General features: G+C 44.8%; 1 protein-coding gene across 1 annotated transcript; it reads right to left on the bottom strand.

Moving 5' to 3' along the window:
* Positions 1-5,580: 5,580 nt before the first annotated feature.
* LOC121232993 (uncharacterized mitochondrial protein AtMg00860-like) lies at positions 5,581-5,964 on the bottom strand. The gene has a single exon (XM_041121542.1). It carries the CDS (start codon positions 5,962-5,964, stop codon positions 5,581-5,583), a length of 384 nt encoding a protein of 127 aa, XP_040977476.1.
* Between the last annotated feature and the right edge of the window lie 8,973 nt (positions 5,965-14,937).

Genomic DNA, 14,937 nt, shown 5'->3' with positions numbered 1-14,937 from the left:
CTGAGCAGCGCTGGCACAGCATCAAGGCTGTCTCCCCAACATTTTTGCCCCCTCCCTCAATGGCAGGCTGGGGCAGGGCAAGATCTTGGGAGGGGACATAACCAGGACAGCTGACCTAAACTACCCAAACAGATATTCCATACCATATGACGTCAGCTCAGATATAAAAGCTAAGTAAAGGGAGACGGAAAGGGGGGGCATTTTTGTCTTCCGGAGCAACCACCACGCGTACTGAAGCCCTGCTTCCCAGGAAGTGGCCAGACATCGCCTGCTGATGGGAAGTAGAGAATAATATCATTTGTTTTTTCTTTGCTTTCGCGCGCGACCTTTGCTTTCACTTTATTAAACTGTCCTTATCTTGACCCACGAGCCTTTTGTTATATTTCTCCCCCTGTCCAGCTGAGAAGGGGGAGTGATAGAGCGGCTTTGGTGGGCACCTGGCACCCAGCCAGGGTCAACCCACCACAGTCCTTTTTGGTGCCCAACGTGGGGCACGACAACGGCAGTTTTGCATTAAGCGTGCCATAGCTAGTTATTAAGTGGCAAGCTCCTGTGCAGGTCACGGAGCTTGTTGGCTGCTTGCTTACCTCTACCTTGCTGAGTTTGGGAGCATGGTCTCAACTGGAGCCTCTGGCAGAAAACACCAGGAGAAACCCGAGGTCGACCATTAGGGTTTTGGAGCCGGGGGTACCGAGGATCAGAAGCCCACTACACCCCGACTGAAAAAGAGATACTAGCAGCATATGAGGGGGTTCGAGCCGCTTCAGAAGTTGTTGGTACAGAAGCATATCTCCTCTTAGCACCACAATTGCCCGTGCTACACTCGCTGTTCAAAGGAAACATCCCCTCTACACATCATGCAACCAGCGCTACATGGAGTAAGTGGATAGCATTGATCACGCAACGGGCTCGACTGGGCAAATCTAACCGCCCAGGAATTCTGGAAGAGATCATGGACTGGCCAGAAGGCAGAGATTTTGGAGCAACGCCTGAGGAGGTGGCTCGTGCCCAAGAGGCACCACCACCATATAATGAGTTATCAGAAGACGAAAGGCGTTACGCTTTGTTTACTGATGGATCCTGTCGTGTGGTAGGGAACCATCGAAAGTGGAAAGCTGCTGTGTGGAGTCCCACACGACAAGTCGTTGAGGCCACTGAAGGAGAAGGCGAGTCAAGTCAGTTTGCAGAAGTGAAAGCCATCCAACTAGCCCTAGACATTGCTGAACGAGAAAAATGGCCGGTACTCTACCTCTATACCGACTCCTGGATGGTGGCTAATGCCCTATGGGGGTGGCTACAGCAGTGGAAGAAGACCAATTGGCAACGCAGGGGTAAACCCATCTGGGCAGCAGCATTGTGGCAGGACATTGCTGCCCGTGTAGAACACATGGCTCTAAAGGTAAGTCATGTAGATGCTCACATGCCCAAAAGCCGCGCCACTGAAGAACATCGAAATAATGAACAGGTAGACAAGGCTGCCAAGATAGAAGTAGCTCAGGTGGACCTGGACTGGGAGCGTAAGGGTGAGCTATTTGTAGCTCGATGGGCCCACGAGACATCGGGACATCTAGGGAGAGATGCAACATATAGGTGGGCTCGTGATCGAGGGGTGGACCTGACCATGGAAGCCATCACACAGGTCACTCATGAATCTGAAACATGTGCTGCAATCAAACGAGCCACCAGAGTAAAGTCTCCCTGGAACAGAGGGCGCTGGCTGGGTTTTCGATAGGGCGAGGCCTGGCAAATTGACTACATTGGACCACTGCCACGAACACACCAAGGCAAGCGCTACATACTCACGATGGTGGAAGCAACTACTGGTTGGCTAGAAACATATCCTGTAAACCATGCCACTGCCCGAAACACCATCTTAGGCCTCGAAAGGCAAATTTTATGGCGACATGGTACCCCAGAAAGAATTGAATCAGACAATGGGACTCATTTCCGAAATAACCTCATAAGCTCCTGGGCAAAGAAACACGGCATTGAGTGGGTGTACCGCATCCCCTATCACCCGCAAGCATCTGGAAAAACTGAGAGATATAATGGACTGTTGAAGACTATGTTGAGAGCACTAGGCAATGGGACATGGAAGCATCGGGATACAAATTTAGCAGAAGCCACTTGGCTAGTTAACACCAGAGGATCTGCTAACCGTCCTGGTCCTGCCCAAACAAAACCCCTACATACTGTGGGAGGAGATAAGGTCCCCGTAGTGCACATGGGGAAGTGGCTGGGGAAGGCAGTGTGGATTTCTCCTCCCATGGGAAAAGGCAAACCCATTCGTGGGATCGTCTTTGCTCAGGGACCTGGGTGTACTTGGTGGGTAATGCGGAAGGATGGGGAGACCCAATGTGTGCCTCAAGGACATTTAACCTTGAGGGAAAAATAATCTGTGATGTGAGTTGTATGTTGTAGGAAGCAATGTAGCAGGAATGACCTGAACTGCAGAGGAGTGAACTTCGCAAGGAACCAGACAAGTGCATCGGTGACCCAAACCAAGCCGGTGTTGGTGCCCAACAATCGAACATACTGCTTCTCCTGCCCTGACCACTCATCTTGATGGATGGGGCCCAAGTCATAACCTGTGTGTGAACATCTGGAGGAGTGGAAGAAGCCCATGAAATATCTATCTCTTAAAGGACAGGGGATAGTAATTAATAAGAATGTATAAATCTGTATGTTGGGTATAAAGGTGGTTTAAGTATGTAGTTACAGTTGTAAGTGTTGGTAAGAAGGGATTTCAGTAATGAGAATTAAATACAATGGCATGGTTAGAAGATATCTGTATTAAATTATGTGGGACCTGAGCATGACGCAAATGGTATGGAATAAGGGGTGGAGATTGTATTGGGTCTGGCTGAGATGGAGTTAATAGTCCCCATAGCAGCCCTCATAGAGCTGTGCTCTGCATCAGTAGCTAGAAAGGTGTTGATAACACACCAGTGTTTTGGCTGCTGCTGAGCAGCGCTGGCACAGCATCAAGGCTGTCTCCCCAACATTTTTGCCCCCCCCCCTCAATGGCAGGCTGGGGCAGGGCAAGATCTTGGGAGGGGACATAACCAGGACAGCTGACCTAAACTACCCAAACAGATATTCCATACCATATGACGTCAGCTCAGATATAAAAGCTAAGTAAAGGGAGACGGAAAGGGGGGGCATTTTTGTCTTCCGGAGCAACCACCACGCGTACTGAAGCCCTGCTTCCCAGGAAGTGGCTAGACATCGCCTGCTGATGGGAAGTAGAGAATAATATCATTTGTTTTTTCTTTGCTTTCGCGCGCGACCTTTGCTTTCACTTTATTAAACTGTCCTTATCTTGACCCACGAGCCTTTTGTTATATTTCTCCCCCTGTCCAGCTGAGAAGGGGGAGTGATAGAGCGGCTTTGGTGGGCACCTGGCACCCAGCCAGGGTCAACCCACCACACCCAAATACCTAGATTCCCCGTGAACATCAACCTGAACAAATAAAAACATATGACCACTACATTTTATCCTTAACTCTTAACCAATTTCAACCTCAGTGGCGTTTCTTGTTCCACTTTCCATTGAGGAGCTGCTTTCTTAATTCTTGAATAATGAATCCAAGGGCCCTTTCCGTTCAATTTTACTGCAGTGTACGTGGTTAATAAAATTTGATATGGTCCTTTCCACTTCTCCTGTAGTGGCTCCAACGTCCAAGATTTGAGGTAGACCCAATCTCCAGGCTGAAATGGGTGAGCTGGTGAATCAAGATTCAAAGATTTATTCATCACCACATACTTATTTAGTTCTTGCAATACTTTTCCCAAGGCGATTAAATAATGAATTACATCACTTTCACCTTGTATTCTCATTTATCCTGGTGATCCAGGAGTCTGATATGGTCTTCCATATAACAGTTCATGAGGGCTCAAACGCTGTCTACCTCTGGGCTATATCCTAATTCTCAGTAAGGCCAAAGACAGGGTCTGTATCCAATCCATAGAAGTTTCTTGACACAGTTTACTTATTTGTGTCTTAAGGGTACAGTTCAGTCTTTCAAACTTTTCTACTAGCTTGTGGCCTATATGGAGTATGTAAGTCCCAAGTTATATTCAATATTTTAGATAGCTCTGTAACTATCTTGCCACAAAATGGGGACCTCTGTCTGATGATATTCCTATAGGTATTCCAAACCTGGGAATTATTTCTTTTAACAAAACTTTGACAACTTCTCGGGCTTTATTGGTATGGCAGGGAAAAGCTTCTGGCCATCCGGTATATGTATCTACTAAAACCAACAGATATTTCATCCCTCTTTTTCTCGGTAGTTCAGTAAAATCAACTTGCCAATACTCACCAGGTGTTCTACCTTCCGTTATTTTTCCAAAATTTATCCTGTTTTGCGTTTTCGGATTATTCCTACAACACACTTCACACCTCTCAGTCACAGATCATATACTTTCCACCGTATTTTTACTAATAATTGATTTCTGCAAATGTTTTAACAAGTTTTCAGTTCCTCAATGAACAGAATAGTGTTCTTTCCTTACTATCTCATTTATGAGAGTGTAAGGAACTACTGCTAGGCCTAAGGGTGTTACTGCCCATCCATCCTCTCGTTTTTCTGCCTTCATGTTTTCGATCAATTTCAAATCTTGTTTGTCATACACCGTTTTTTCTGGTAATATTATCTTTCGCTCTGGGGTTATTGCAAAAGCTTCTGCTTGTATGCCTTTTTCTGCAGCTCTTTTTGCAGCTCAATCGGCTAATTTATTTCCCCGATGTTGGTCAGTTGATCCAGATTGGTGAGCCTTACAATACACCACAGCCACTTCAGCAGGTGCTTGAACACTTTCCAAGAGTTTCAAAATTTCTTCTTTATGTTTTATGGTTGTGCCTTGTGTAGTTAAAAGGCCCCTTTCCTTCCATATAGCCCCGTGAGCGTGAATCACCCCAAACGCGTATTTTGAATCTGTCCATATATTTACACGTTTTCCTTTACTTAAGTCCAGTGCTCTTGTCAGGGCAATTAGTTCGGCTTTCTGCGCTGACGCCTTCGATGATAGGGCATTTGCTTCCATAACTTCAATTATAGTGGTTACTGTATACCCAGACATGCGTCTTCCATTTGTGACAAAACTACTTCCGTCAGTATATAGTTCCAAGTCTGGGTTACTTAAGGGGGGTGTCCTTAAGGTCTGGCCTACTGGCATATACTTCTTCTATAGTCTGTAAGCAGTCATGTTCTAATTTCTGCTCCCCCTCTTTATCTGTTCCGTTGACAAAAATGTAGCAGGATTCAATATTGTGGTAGTTTTGAGCTGTGTATCATCTTGGTCTAACAGGACCGCTTGGTACTTTATCATTCAGCTTGGGGCCAACCAGTGTTCCCCTTTTTGTTCCAATACTGTAATCACCATGTGTGGTACATATACTGTAATCTTCTGACCTAGGGTAAACTTCCGTTATTCTTGTATTAAAATTACAGTAGCTGCCACGGCTTTCAAACATCCAGGCCATCCCTGGCTTACAGTATCCAATTGTTTGGAAAAGTACGCCACCGCTCGGCGTAAAGGTCCAAGGAGCTGGGTAAGCACTCCCAGTGCTATTCCTCATTTTTCACGAACAAACAGCTCAAAAGGCTTCTCTAAATTTGGCAATGCCAATGTTGGTGCCTTCAGTAGTGCTTGTTTGAGATTTCTAAAAGCACTTCTTCCCTCCTCAGTCCATTCTAAACAGGTATCTGTAGAAGCTTTCAACATTTCATACAATGGTCTTACCATCAGTCCATATTCATCAATCCATAAACGGCACCACCTTGTCATCCCGAGAAAGGTTCGTAGTTCTCGGAGGGTATCTGGTTCTGGGAGGTGACAGATGGCTTCTTTTCTTTCTGTCGATAACTGCCGATGTCCTTTAAAAATTTCGAACCCCAGATACATTACAGTTTCTTGAGCTATTCGAGCCTTTTCTCGTGATACTCTGTAACCACTCATTCCGAGAAAATTCAAAAGGCTTACTGTCAGCTTTAAACATTCTTCTTGGGTTTCCCCTGCCAGCAAAATATCATCTACATACTGTAGTATAACACCTTCTCTATTCTCCACTCGTCAGATTTCAAGTTTTTTAGCAAGCTGATTTCCAAAAATGGTGGGGTTATTCTTAAATCCTTGTGGTAACACAGTCCAGGTATATTGAGTCTTTCGCCCCATTTCAGGATTCTCCCATTCAAAAGCAAATATTTCTTGGCTCTCCGGTGCAACCGGGATGCAGAAAAAGGCATCTTTTAAGTCTAACACTGTAAACCATTCTTGTTTTTCTGTCAAGCTTGTCAACAAGGTATACGGATTTGCAACTACTGGATGTATATCTTGCACTATCTGATTGATAGATCTTAAATCTTGAACTAATCTGTGTGTTTTCCCATCTGCCTTTTTCACTGGCAGAATTGGAGTATTATACTTAGACTCACATTCTCTCAATAACCCATATTTCAGAAATTTTTGTATTAATGGTAATAACCCCAACTTAGCCTCAACTTTTATAGGGTATTGCTTCAGTCTTACTGGTGTCGATTCTGGTTTTAGATCTATTCTCACAGGTTCAGCTCTTTTAGATCTTCCGGGTATTTCTCCAGCCCAAACAAAGGGAATTACCGCCTCCTCCACTTCTTTAGGGATATCTTCGCTTCCTTGTTTGTCTTCCTGTAACAGAAACACTGAAGCCTGGATATATTTAGATTCCGGTATTAAAACTTCTACTTCCCCTTCTTTGAATTTTAATTCTGCTTCTAATTTTTCTAATAAATCCCGACCTATCAGGGGTTTTGGTGCACCTGGTAAGTAAAGAAACTCGTGAGTGACCCATTGCTTTCCAATTTTAAATTTTAAGGCTTTAAAAGAATGGCCTTTGTTCTGCTTTTCCTGTCGCACCAATAACTTTCACCATGTGAGTTCTTAATTCATGTTTTTTAGTGTTTAAAACCGAATATGTTGCCCCCGTATCTATTAAACATTCTAATTCTTCATTCCCCAGCTTAATTATAACCAGAGGTTCCGCTGGGGAAGAGTGCTCCGGTCCTCTTCAGCCTTCCTCCTCTAAGGGTACTATCGGTACCCCCCCCCTTCTTTTGTTTCTAATAAAGCTGGGCACTCTCTCTTCCAATGTCCTTCTTTCTTACAATATGCACACTGATTCTGCCCGACAGTTGGATTCGGCAGTCCGCGTCCTCTACCCATGTCCCGATCCGATGTCGGGGAAGGTTTCGATATGATCCCAAGAGCGAGATTAAGACACAAACGAGGTCAAATGCCGTATACCCAAAACAGCTTTTATTATCAAAAGTAGAAAATAGTAGCGATAGGATAGAATGGAAGAAAAGGCAGAAATCAAGCAAGCAGTCGGGATAGAGTTGCAAGGATAGTCACCACCATGGATCCAGCGGCGTCCCGTTGGTCCTCAGTCTTCAATTCTTTGGTGGTGGGTGCACACCACGGCTTGTCTCCACGGTTTTTTATAGGGCATATTTCGGTGAGGTATGCACATATGTATTGTTCATGCACTGTTCACACGCTGCAGGTTTCGTCTATCACGTGACCTTTACGTGACCAAATCTTATCTCAAAGACTACAGTTTCCGTGAGAATGGTCCTTACATCCTTGTCGGCTTCAGCCTGTTTCCTCTCCTGAATGCCTCAGTGGCCTAGTAATTGCCCTTATGGACAGAGGAATGTCCTGCTTAGACAGGCCATCTCAGAGACAAAGGGCTCAAGATAAGCAGTCCACAATTCTTGAGATGAATGGCTTGAGAAGTCTCTCACACCTGACAATCTTTGAGACAAACAGCTCAAGATAACAATTCAGTCTCTCACAACCCCTTCCACATACATTCCCTCTCATATTTCCTCTAGAAATCCCCCTCATTCCCTTTTGATATACCTGTATATTTTCAAGGACTGCTATTAACTTTGCATTTCCTCTCTCTTTCTGTTGATCTCTATTTCTATATACCATCCAAGCAATATCCAACATTTTCCCAATATCCCTAGCTTCTGCCCCCTGCAATTTTTGCAATTTCCTCCGAATATCATCAGATGATTTCCCGATAAATAGGGTGGCCAACTGGCCTTTCTCTTCCTCGGATTCGATATCTAAAATAGTATATTTCCGAGCTGCTTCTTTTAATCTGTTCAGAAAATCAGTCGGTGACTCCTTTTTATCCTGTTTAATTTCGTACAATTTAGACCAGTTTATAGCCTTCGGAGTCGCATTTCGAATTCCGAATACCAATCTCTGATATCGGGCTATCATCTCTTTATTATCCGGGTCATTGGGATCTCAATTAGGATCCACGGAGGGAAAATGATCTTCCATTTGCCCTCGTAAAGTTCCTGAAGCTATTTGTGCTTGGAGATGCGTTCTTACAGCTCTCCGTATCATGTCTCTCTCTGTACTATCAAACAACACTTGTAAAATAGCTTCGATATCCTGTCAATCCGGATTCTGAGTTTTAATCATAATTTCAAAAGCGCTTGCCACCTTCTCTGGATCATCCCGATAACTTCCTGCGGCAACTTTCCAATTATTTAAATCTGATATTGAAAAAGGAACCTTTACTGTAATTGGTCTATCATTTCCCACAGCCTGTCACAGCGGAGCCTGCAAGGCTGTCTGTCTACTTCTCGTTCGACCAGCTACTGGAGTCCGCCCCGTTCCCTCAATCACACAATCACCCTCTCCCTCTTCAAACCTTTCCTCCCGACCTTCCATCTCCTCCTGTCTTAAAGTCCTTAACCCTGGTGCCACCAGCATTTCTAAATCCTCCTCCGTTTCCTCCTGAATTAATTTTAAACACCTCTGTCCAATGCTACAGGCTGAACAACATCTTTTCAAAGTTTTCCCATTATGTTTATTCTGGTCCTTTTCCAATGCCAACACAAAAGGATCAGAAGGAGATAAATTAATTCCACATTCCTTTTGCCACTCAGGATGCTGACGCAACGTGAAAAAACATATCTGCATACATCACTTCATCCCATTTCTTTTCCCTTCTCAGAAACAACATCAATTGTAACAATGTATTATAATTCAATGTTCCATTTACTGGCCATTTTTCCCCGCTTTCCAATTTATAAAGAGGCTACCATTGGTTACAACACTCCACCAAATTAGATTTTTTAACCGATCCTCCCGGGGGTCCAGCAATTTGTTTCCAATGTTGTAAAATACACCCTAAAGGTGATTTCTTTATTACTCTACCGGTGGAACTTCCAGCCCCCATTATATACAAACTTAATTACACTAATTACACTATACACGGAATACTGACTTTCTTACAACAACTTAATATAACTATAAATAAAATCACTACTAAAACAATCAAGCATATATACACAATAGCAGTTACATTCATTTGTCCAAGAAATAGGTACCTATAAAGGATTCATATCCTTTTCATATCCAATTAGGGAGACATATCCCTTTTCCGTAGGGTCCTTTCCCCACGTCTATCTTGCACGGTCAAACGCCTGCGACTTACAGATAGATACCAATACCAAAAAAACCCAAAAAGAATGCCTTACTCACAAAATGCAGTTCTTGCTTTGAGTTCTTCAGTCCGGGGATCAAGCCCCCTCTCCGAGAAATCCCGGTGCCGGCTGAGGTTCCTGTGATCCCAGGATCTGTCAAGGTTCAGAAGCAGAGTCCCTTCGTAGTCCTCAAAACTGATACCAAAAAAGCCGGTCGAAGAAACTCTCTTAAGACTCGATTTTGGAGTTTTATGAAAGCAGGCATTCTTTATTGCAGCGCTGGGTGCACGGGGGATCGCTCCACCTATCGTGCACGCCGTCAGGCCTAATTGTGCAGGTTAAGTACATGTTCTACATACATATTCACTAGATTTCTGAGAAATGTTATACATATTCATTAGTTTTCTGGGAAACTATTAGCATATGCAAATGTCCTTCACGCAGGCGCATTGAAGGTCTCTGGTGGTCTTCCATAGTCTTCCTCACTTGTCCGCTACTTGACCCTCCTCAGGTGATTCTGCGCAGTGTGGTCCTTTACATGTTTTGGTACATCTTATCCTAAAGAATGCTCGTTAGTCCCTAAAAATGCTTGTTAGTGCTCTTATTATCTAAGTTTTCATTAGTGATGTAAAACCATATGGCTAGTTTAAGCTAAATTATCTACAAGGACGGGAACAAGGGCAGGAGTTCTTATCTTTTCGGGCCCTATCTATCAAGCAAGGCCTCTGCTTGTGTCTTCTCAGCAAGATCGTAAATTCATCAAACATTTAATTAAGCTTTGTGATTGCTCATGGCTCCCTCTTGCTCATTCTCATTTTCTTGATCTTTCAACTTTTACTATATCAAGAGGAGAACCTGTTACTATCCGGGTAAAGGGGTTGTCGGAGTTAACGGAGGGAGTGCAAAAGGCCGCCTGTGTTCAGGCTATGTACGATAGAGGGCAGCAAGGGATACCGATGGCTGCACCGGTGGACCCCTGCCGCCTTAGACCCCTTATTAGAGGGTTGCCGGATGCTTTAAAGATACACGTCCAGTCCCTCAGAGAAAGCACTCAGGGGGCAATTGAGCGCAATCAGCAGAACCCCCAGAGGCTGCCCGCGCACGTGATGGCTTGGGCGGAAGTACTGCACAGCATAGTAGTTCACGGGCGCGAGATGGGATGGGCGGAGCCGAGCGGTGGCACGCAGGGCAGCAGGAAGGTCCGGCCAGCCAGATGTAAACCCCGCCCCGAGCGGTCTCGAACTCGCGGGCGGCCGGGTCGGAATTACGATCCCGGAAGGGACGCTCTCTGGCGGAAGGCACCGGCACTGGGGGCAGCCCGAGCCGTGCTGCACGGGCAGTCCGCTGACGACATCCGGGAGTGGAATTGCTGGAGGGGAAAGCTAGAGACCAAAGGGAAGCGCCAGCAACCCCGCCCCCTCGGGAAGAGAAACGGGACCCTTTCGCGGCACTGCGAGAGGAACTGGAAGGGCTAAAAAACTAGAAGCTGCGGTTTGGGGTTCAGGCCGCCCAATCCGCATGGTGAATACCTGCCAATGGTCTGCTGATAAGGAGCCTTATATACACATTCCCCCACTATTGCTCACAAGGCTTTAGCCAAGCTCCTTGATGCTGTGGAAGTACCATCAGGCATTCACATCTATCAATATATAGATGATATCCTAGTCGGTGGGGATAACAAGGAACAGGTAGGGCACATGGCTGAGGCCATCTGGAATCTGTTAGTCAAGAATGGGCTGGATGTGCCATCTTCTAAATGTCAAGGTCCTAGACGAGAAATTAAATTCCTGGGGGCATGGTGGCTAGCTGGAGCAGTTGCGGTACCTGATGACACTCTATCAGCTATTGAAAAGGGACAGACTCCAGGCAATAAAATGGAATTACAATAGCTGTTAGGTACTTTGGGCTACCGGAGAAAACATATACCAGGGTTTTCAGTGATTGCCTGCCCTCTCTATGACTTGCTCTGAAAGAATAGGAAATGGGATTGGACTTTGCAACATACGGAAGCCCTTAACACTCTGAAAGACGAGCTTAAGGCTTATCAGAGACACCAATTCCCACTGGAGACATACGCGGGCCAACCTGTCATGGTGAAACTGCCCTCCATTGGCATTGTTCCTATGACCCTAGCAAAACCCAGAGGCTTGTATGCCTGGGAAGCCTTAGATGGGAGCGGAAAGACTCACCGCATCAGTGCCTGGTGGATAATCCCAGACTTCTAACCCTGTGACCCGGTTTTAAGACCGAGGCCTAGTTTGTGCTTTCTTACAGGACAATGAAGAAACGAGCTATTCCAGTGCTTCTACTGGCAGTGATGATGGTGGCAAGCGTGGATGGTGAAGATCTGGATGATAATGTCGTGGCAAAAATGATGGACATTAATATATCGCGAGCTCTTGAGCTCACATGAGAGCAATGTATCAATTATAGTTGGAGGTTCAGATTGGATGGGGAGGAGGTTATACTCATGTTGTTTATAGTTGGTCACCAGGTGCAGTAAATGCTAGTTCAGTATGAAACACCAGATGTGACTATATCCTCCAACTAACCCATGGGATCATGGGGTGGAGTTGGAATGGTACTACATTATGCCCTGAAATTCCATGGGGGCGACTGCATATGGTACCCAAGGGAACACCAATAGAGCATTCTAGAACTGAGTTTACAACTATCAACCTTAGCCAACGTTACATGTGACAGTTTGGGGACTCTTGAACAATCAGTTATAACATACCGGTAAAATGACCATCCAAAATTGAGCCGTATTGGATTTGATGCTAATGAAAGAGAAGGGTGCATGTGAAGTTTTGAACCTGTTGATGGATGACTACTGTGTTCACTCCAAATGTGTCAATGCAGCTTCAAGGTCAAATCAACAAAAGAAAATGGCAAGAGACCTAGAGGCAATTGCTTCTGCACCAGGGACCAACTGGCTGGGAAAGGTTTTGATATGTTCGGATTTTCTTTGATGGGGTGGATGACCAGCCTTCTCTAATCTTTAATAATGCTTGTAGTTATGATTACTGTCATCTGTATCGCAATAAGTTGTATCAAATGCGCGGCAGTGAAGTCTGTACTAACGGTTAAGTATACTCCCTTAAAACCTGTTCGTGCGCTGGATATTCCTGTGTCAGATATTCCACTTTAATTCTAGACCAGAATGGAATGATGGCCCACAATGAGCGTCAAATTTATCAGACTGCGCTCCCTTTTAACTTTGGAGGCAACAGGTGACTGTACTTCCGCTCCAAGGAAACCAGTCGAATAGTGACTGTTGTCATGGGGTGGATTGTGTGGCAGTACACTCCCCCCAGCAGGAAACGAAACTTCTCCAGGCAGGGAGAAGAGAAAAAAAAAAAACCCCAAACCCTAGAGGCCGCAGGTTGAAAGTTGAACAGACCAATCGAGACGTGCCAGGTACACTGAGGTGACCTTCTTGGCCAATAGGGATTAAATGACCACAGATCAGATTCGAGAAGGGTATAAACGGGACCCCGCCGGAGGACATGTTGGAATCAGTCCTCCTCGGAGCAGCAGGTCTGCAGTTGGGGACTCCCCCTTGGGTCGGGGCACCGCCCAAGGTAACTCCTCAAGGGAGAGAGCCCTCATCTTTTAGGTGAGTGATATGCGCATTTTGAGTCATCACTTTTGAATCTTAAGGATTCTTAAGTTGGCTGTGTAGTACTAATTCCCCTTACATCATTGAGCCTGGGGTTCACTAATGTTATCGGAGTTCTAACTAACTTTTTACTGAAGAATAAATCTGATTTTTAACACCTGTTGGATATGATTGTGTGTGCCTCCGTAACAATATCTTACTTCCTTTTGACACAGCTGTAGCTTGTCTGGAGATGCACAATGCCTCTTGGTTGTTAACATGGTACATAGTTATATAGTGTCTTTCAAATAGTCATAATTTTAACTAGCTATTAGTAAATCATCTACATATTGCACTAAAACTGATCCACCAGGTAACTCAATATCCTTTAAATCTTCTTTCAATGTCTGGGAAAATATAGTGGGAGACCCAGTAAATCCCTGTGGAATGCGAGTCCATGTTAACTGCTGTCCTTTCCAAGTGAAGGGAAACAACGATTGACTCTCTTCATCTGTTGGGATGCTGAAAAATGCAGCAGTCACATCAATCACAGTAAAGTATTTAGCTCAGTATGGTATCTATAGGAGCGCAGTGGAGGGATCCGGTACCACTGGATGTGGAACAATCACATACTGATTAATAGCTCTCAGATCTTGAACAAACCTTAATTCTGGATCTCCATCCTTATCTAACCTATTTTTTCTTTATTGGCAAAATCGATGTATTATACAAAGCCTCACATTCTCTTAAAATACCCTTAACAAGATATTGATCGATTTGTTTTTGAATACTCTTTTCTGCTTCCCAGAGGACTGGGTATTGCTTTACCACAGGAGGTGATCCTCCCTCTGTTTTTATGTGGACTGGCTGTGCTGATTTTAATAATCCTACATCTGTTCCTGATTTACTCCACAATTCCTGGGGCACGTCCTTCAATCCCTCCAGTATTTTCAACTCTGACTCTCCCGCATCAGATACAACACATAACCCTGCAATTATCAAATCAGTACCCCTAGGGGACAGATGCAATTGCACATCTAAAGCTTGTAATAAATCTCTCCCCAGTAAACAAGCTGGTGACTCTTCAGCTATTACAAATCTTCCCCAAATTCCCTTGTTACCTATCGATAGCAATAATGGTTTACTGAGGGCATGTTCCCCTTTCCCGGTCGCTCCTTGAATCGTTACTCTATCTTGAGACATGGAGTCTTTCGGTATAAAATTTAGAAGGGACAGTGTCACTCCTGTGTCGACTAGGAATTCAATTTCTTTGTTTCCTATTTTCCCAATTATGTGTCCTCTATGGTCTAATTTAGTTTTCCACATCCCGTAAATCTCAACTTCTACAGAGTCTTCTAAGTCCCCTTCCCCCTGTCATTGTTGTCCCGAGTTACCGCCCTCCAATCTCGGTCCTAAGAATTCTGAATTCAATCCCCTTTAGGGTCCTCTGGGTTGGAGCAGGCATTCTCTCTTCCAATGACCACTTTCCCCACAATGATTACATCTGTTTACCCAGTCATCTCCAAATTTACCTGCTCCTCCGTATCCTTGACCTATTCCACTTCTTCCTCTACCCTTTCCTTGGGAAGGGGAAAATCCTCTTCCCTTCCCTCTCAACTGCAAGCCTTGTGTTAACGCTGCTGTCAAGAGACTCGCTTCACGTTCCTTTTCCTTTCTCCTTCACTTTGCCAGTTCCATTCTCTGTTTTTCTTCTCGACTGTCGTATACAAACACAGCCACGCTTAAGAATTTTGTAATGTCTCTCCTTGCAAACCAAGCATATGTTCTTTGAAATACTTCCTTATATCTGCTGCAGCTTGATCCACAAACACACTTGCTGCC

Source organism: Aquila chrysaetos, assembly GCF_900496995.4.
Source record: "Aquila chrysaetos chrysaetos chromosome W unlocalized genomic scaffold, bAquChr1.4 W_unloc_3, whole genome shotgun sequence".
NCBI classification, from domain to species: domain Eukaryota; kingdom Metazoa; phylum Chordata; class Aves; order Accipitriformes; family Accipitridae; genus Aquila; species Aquila chrysaetos.
This window is presented reverse-complemented; position numbering and strand designations above follow the sequence as displayed.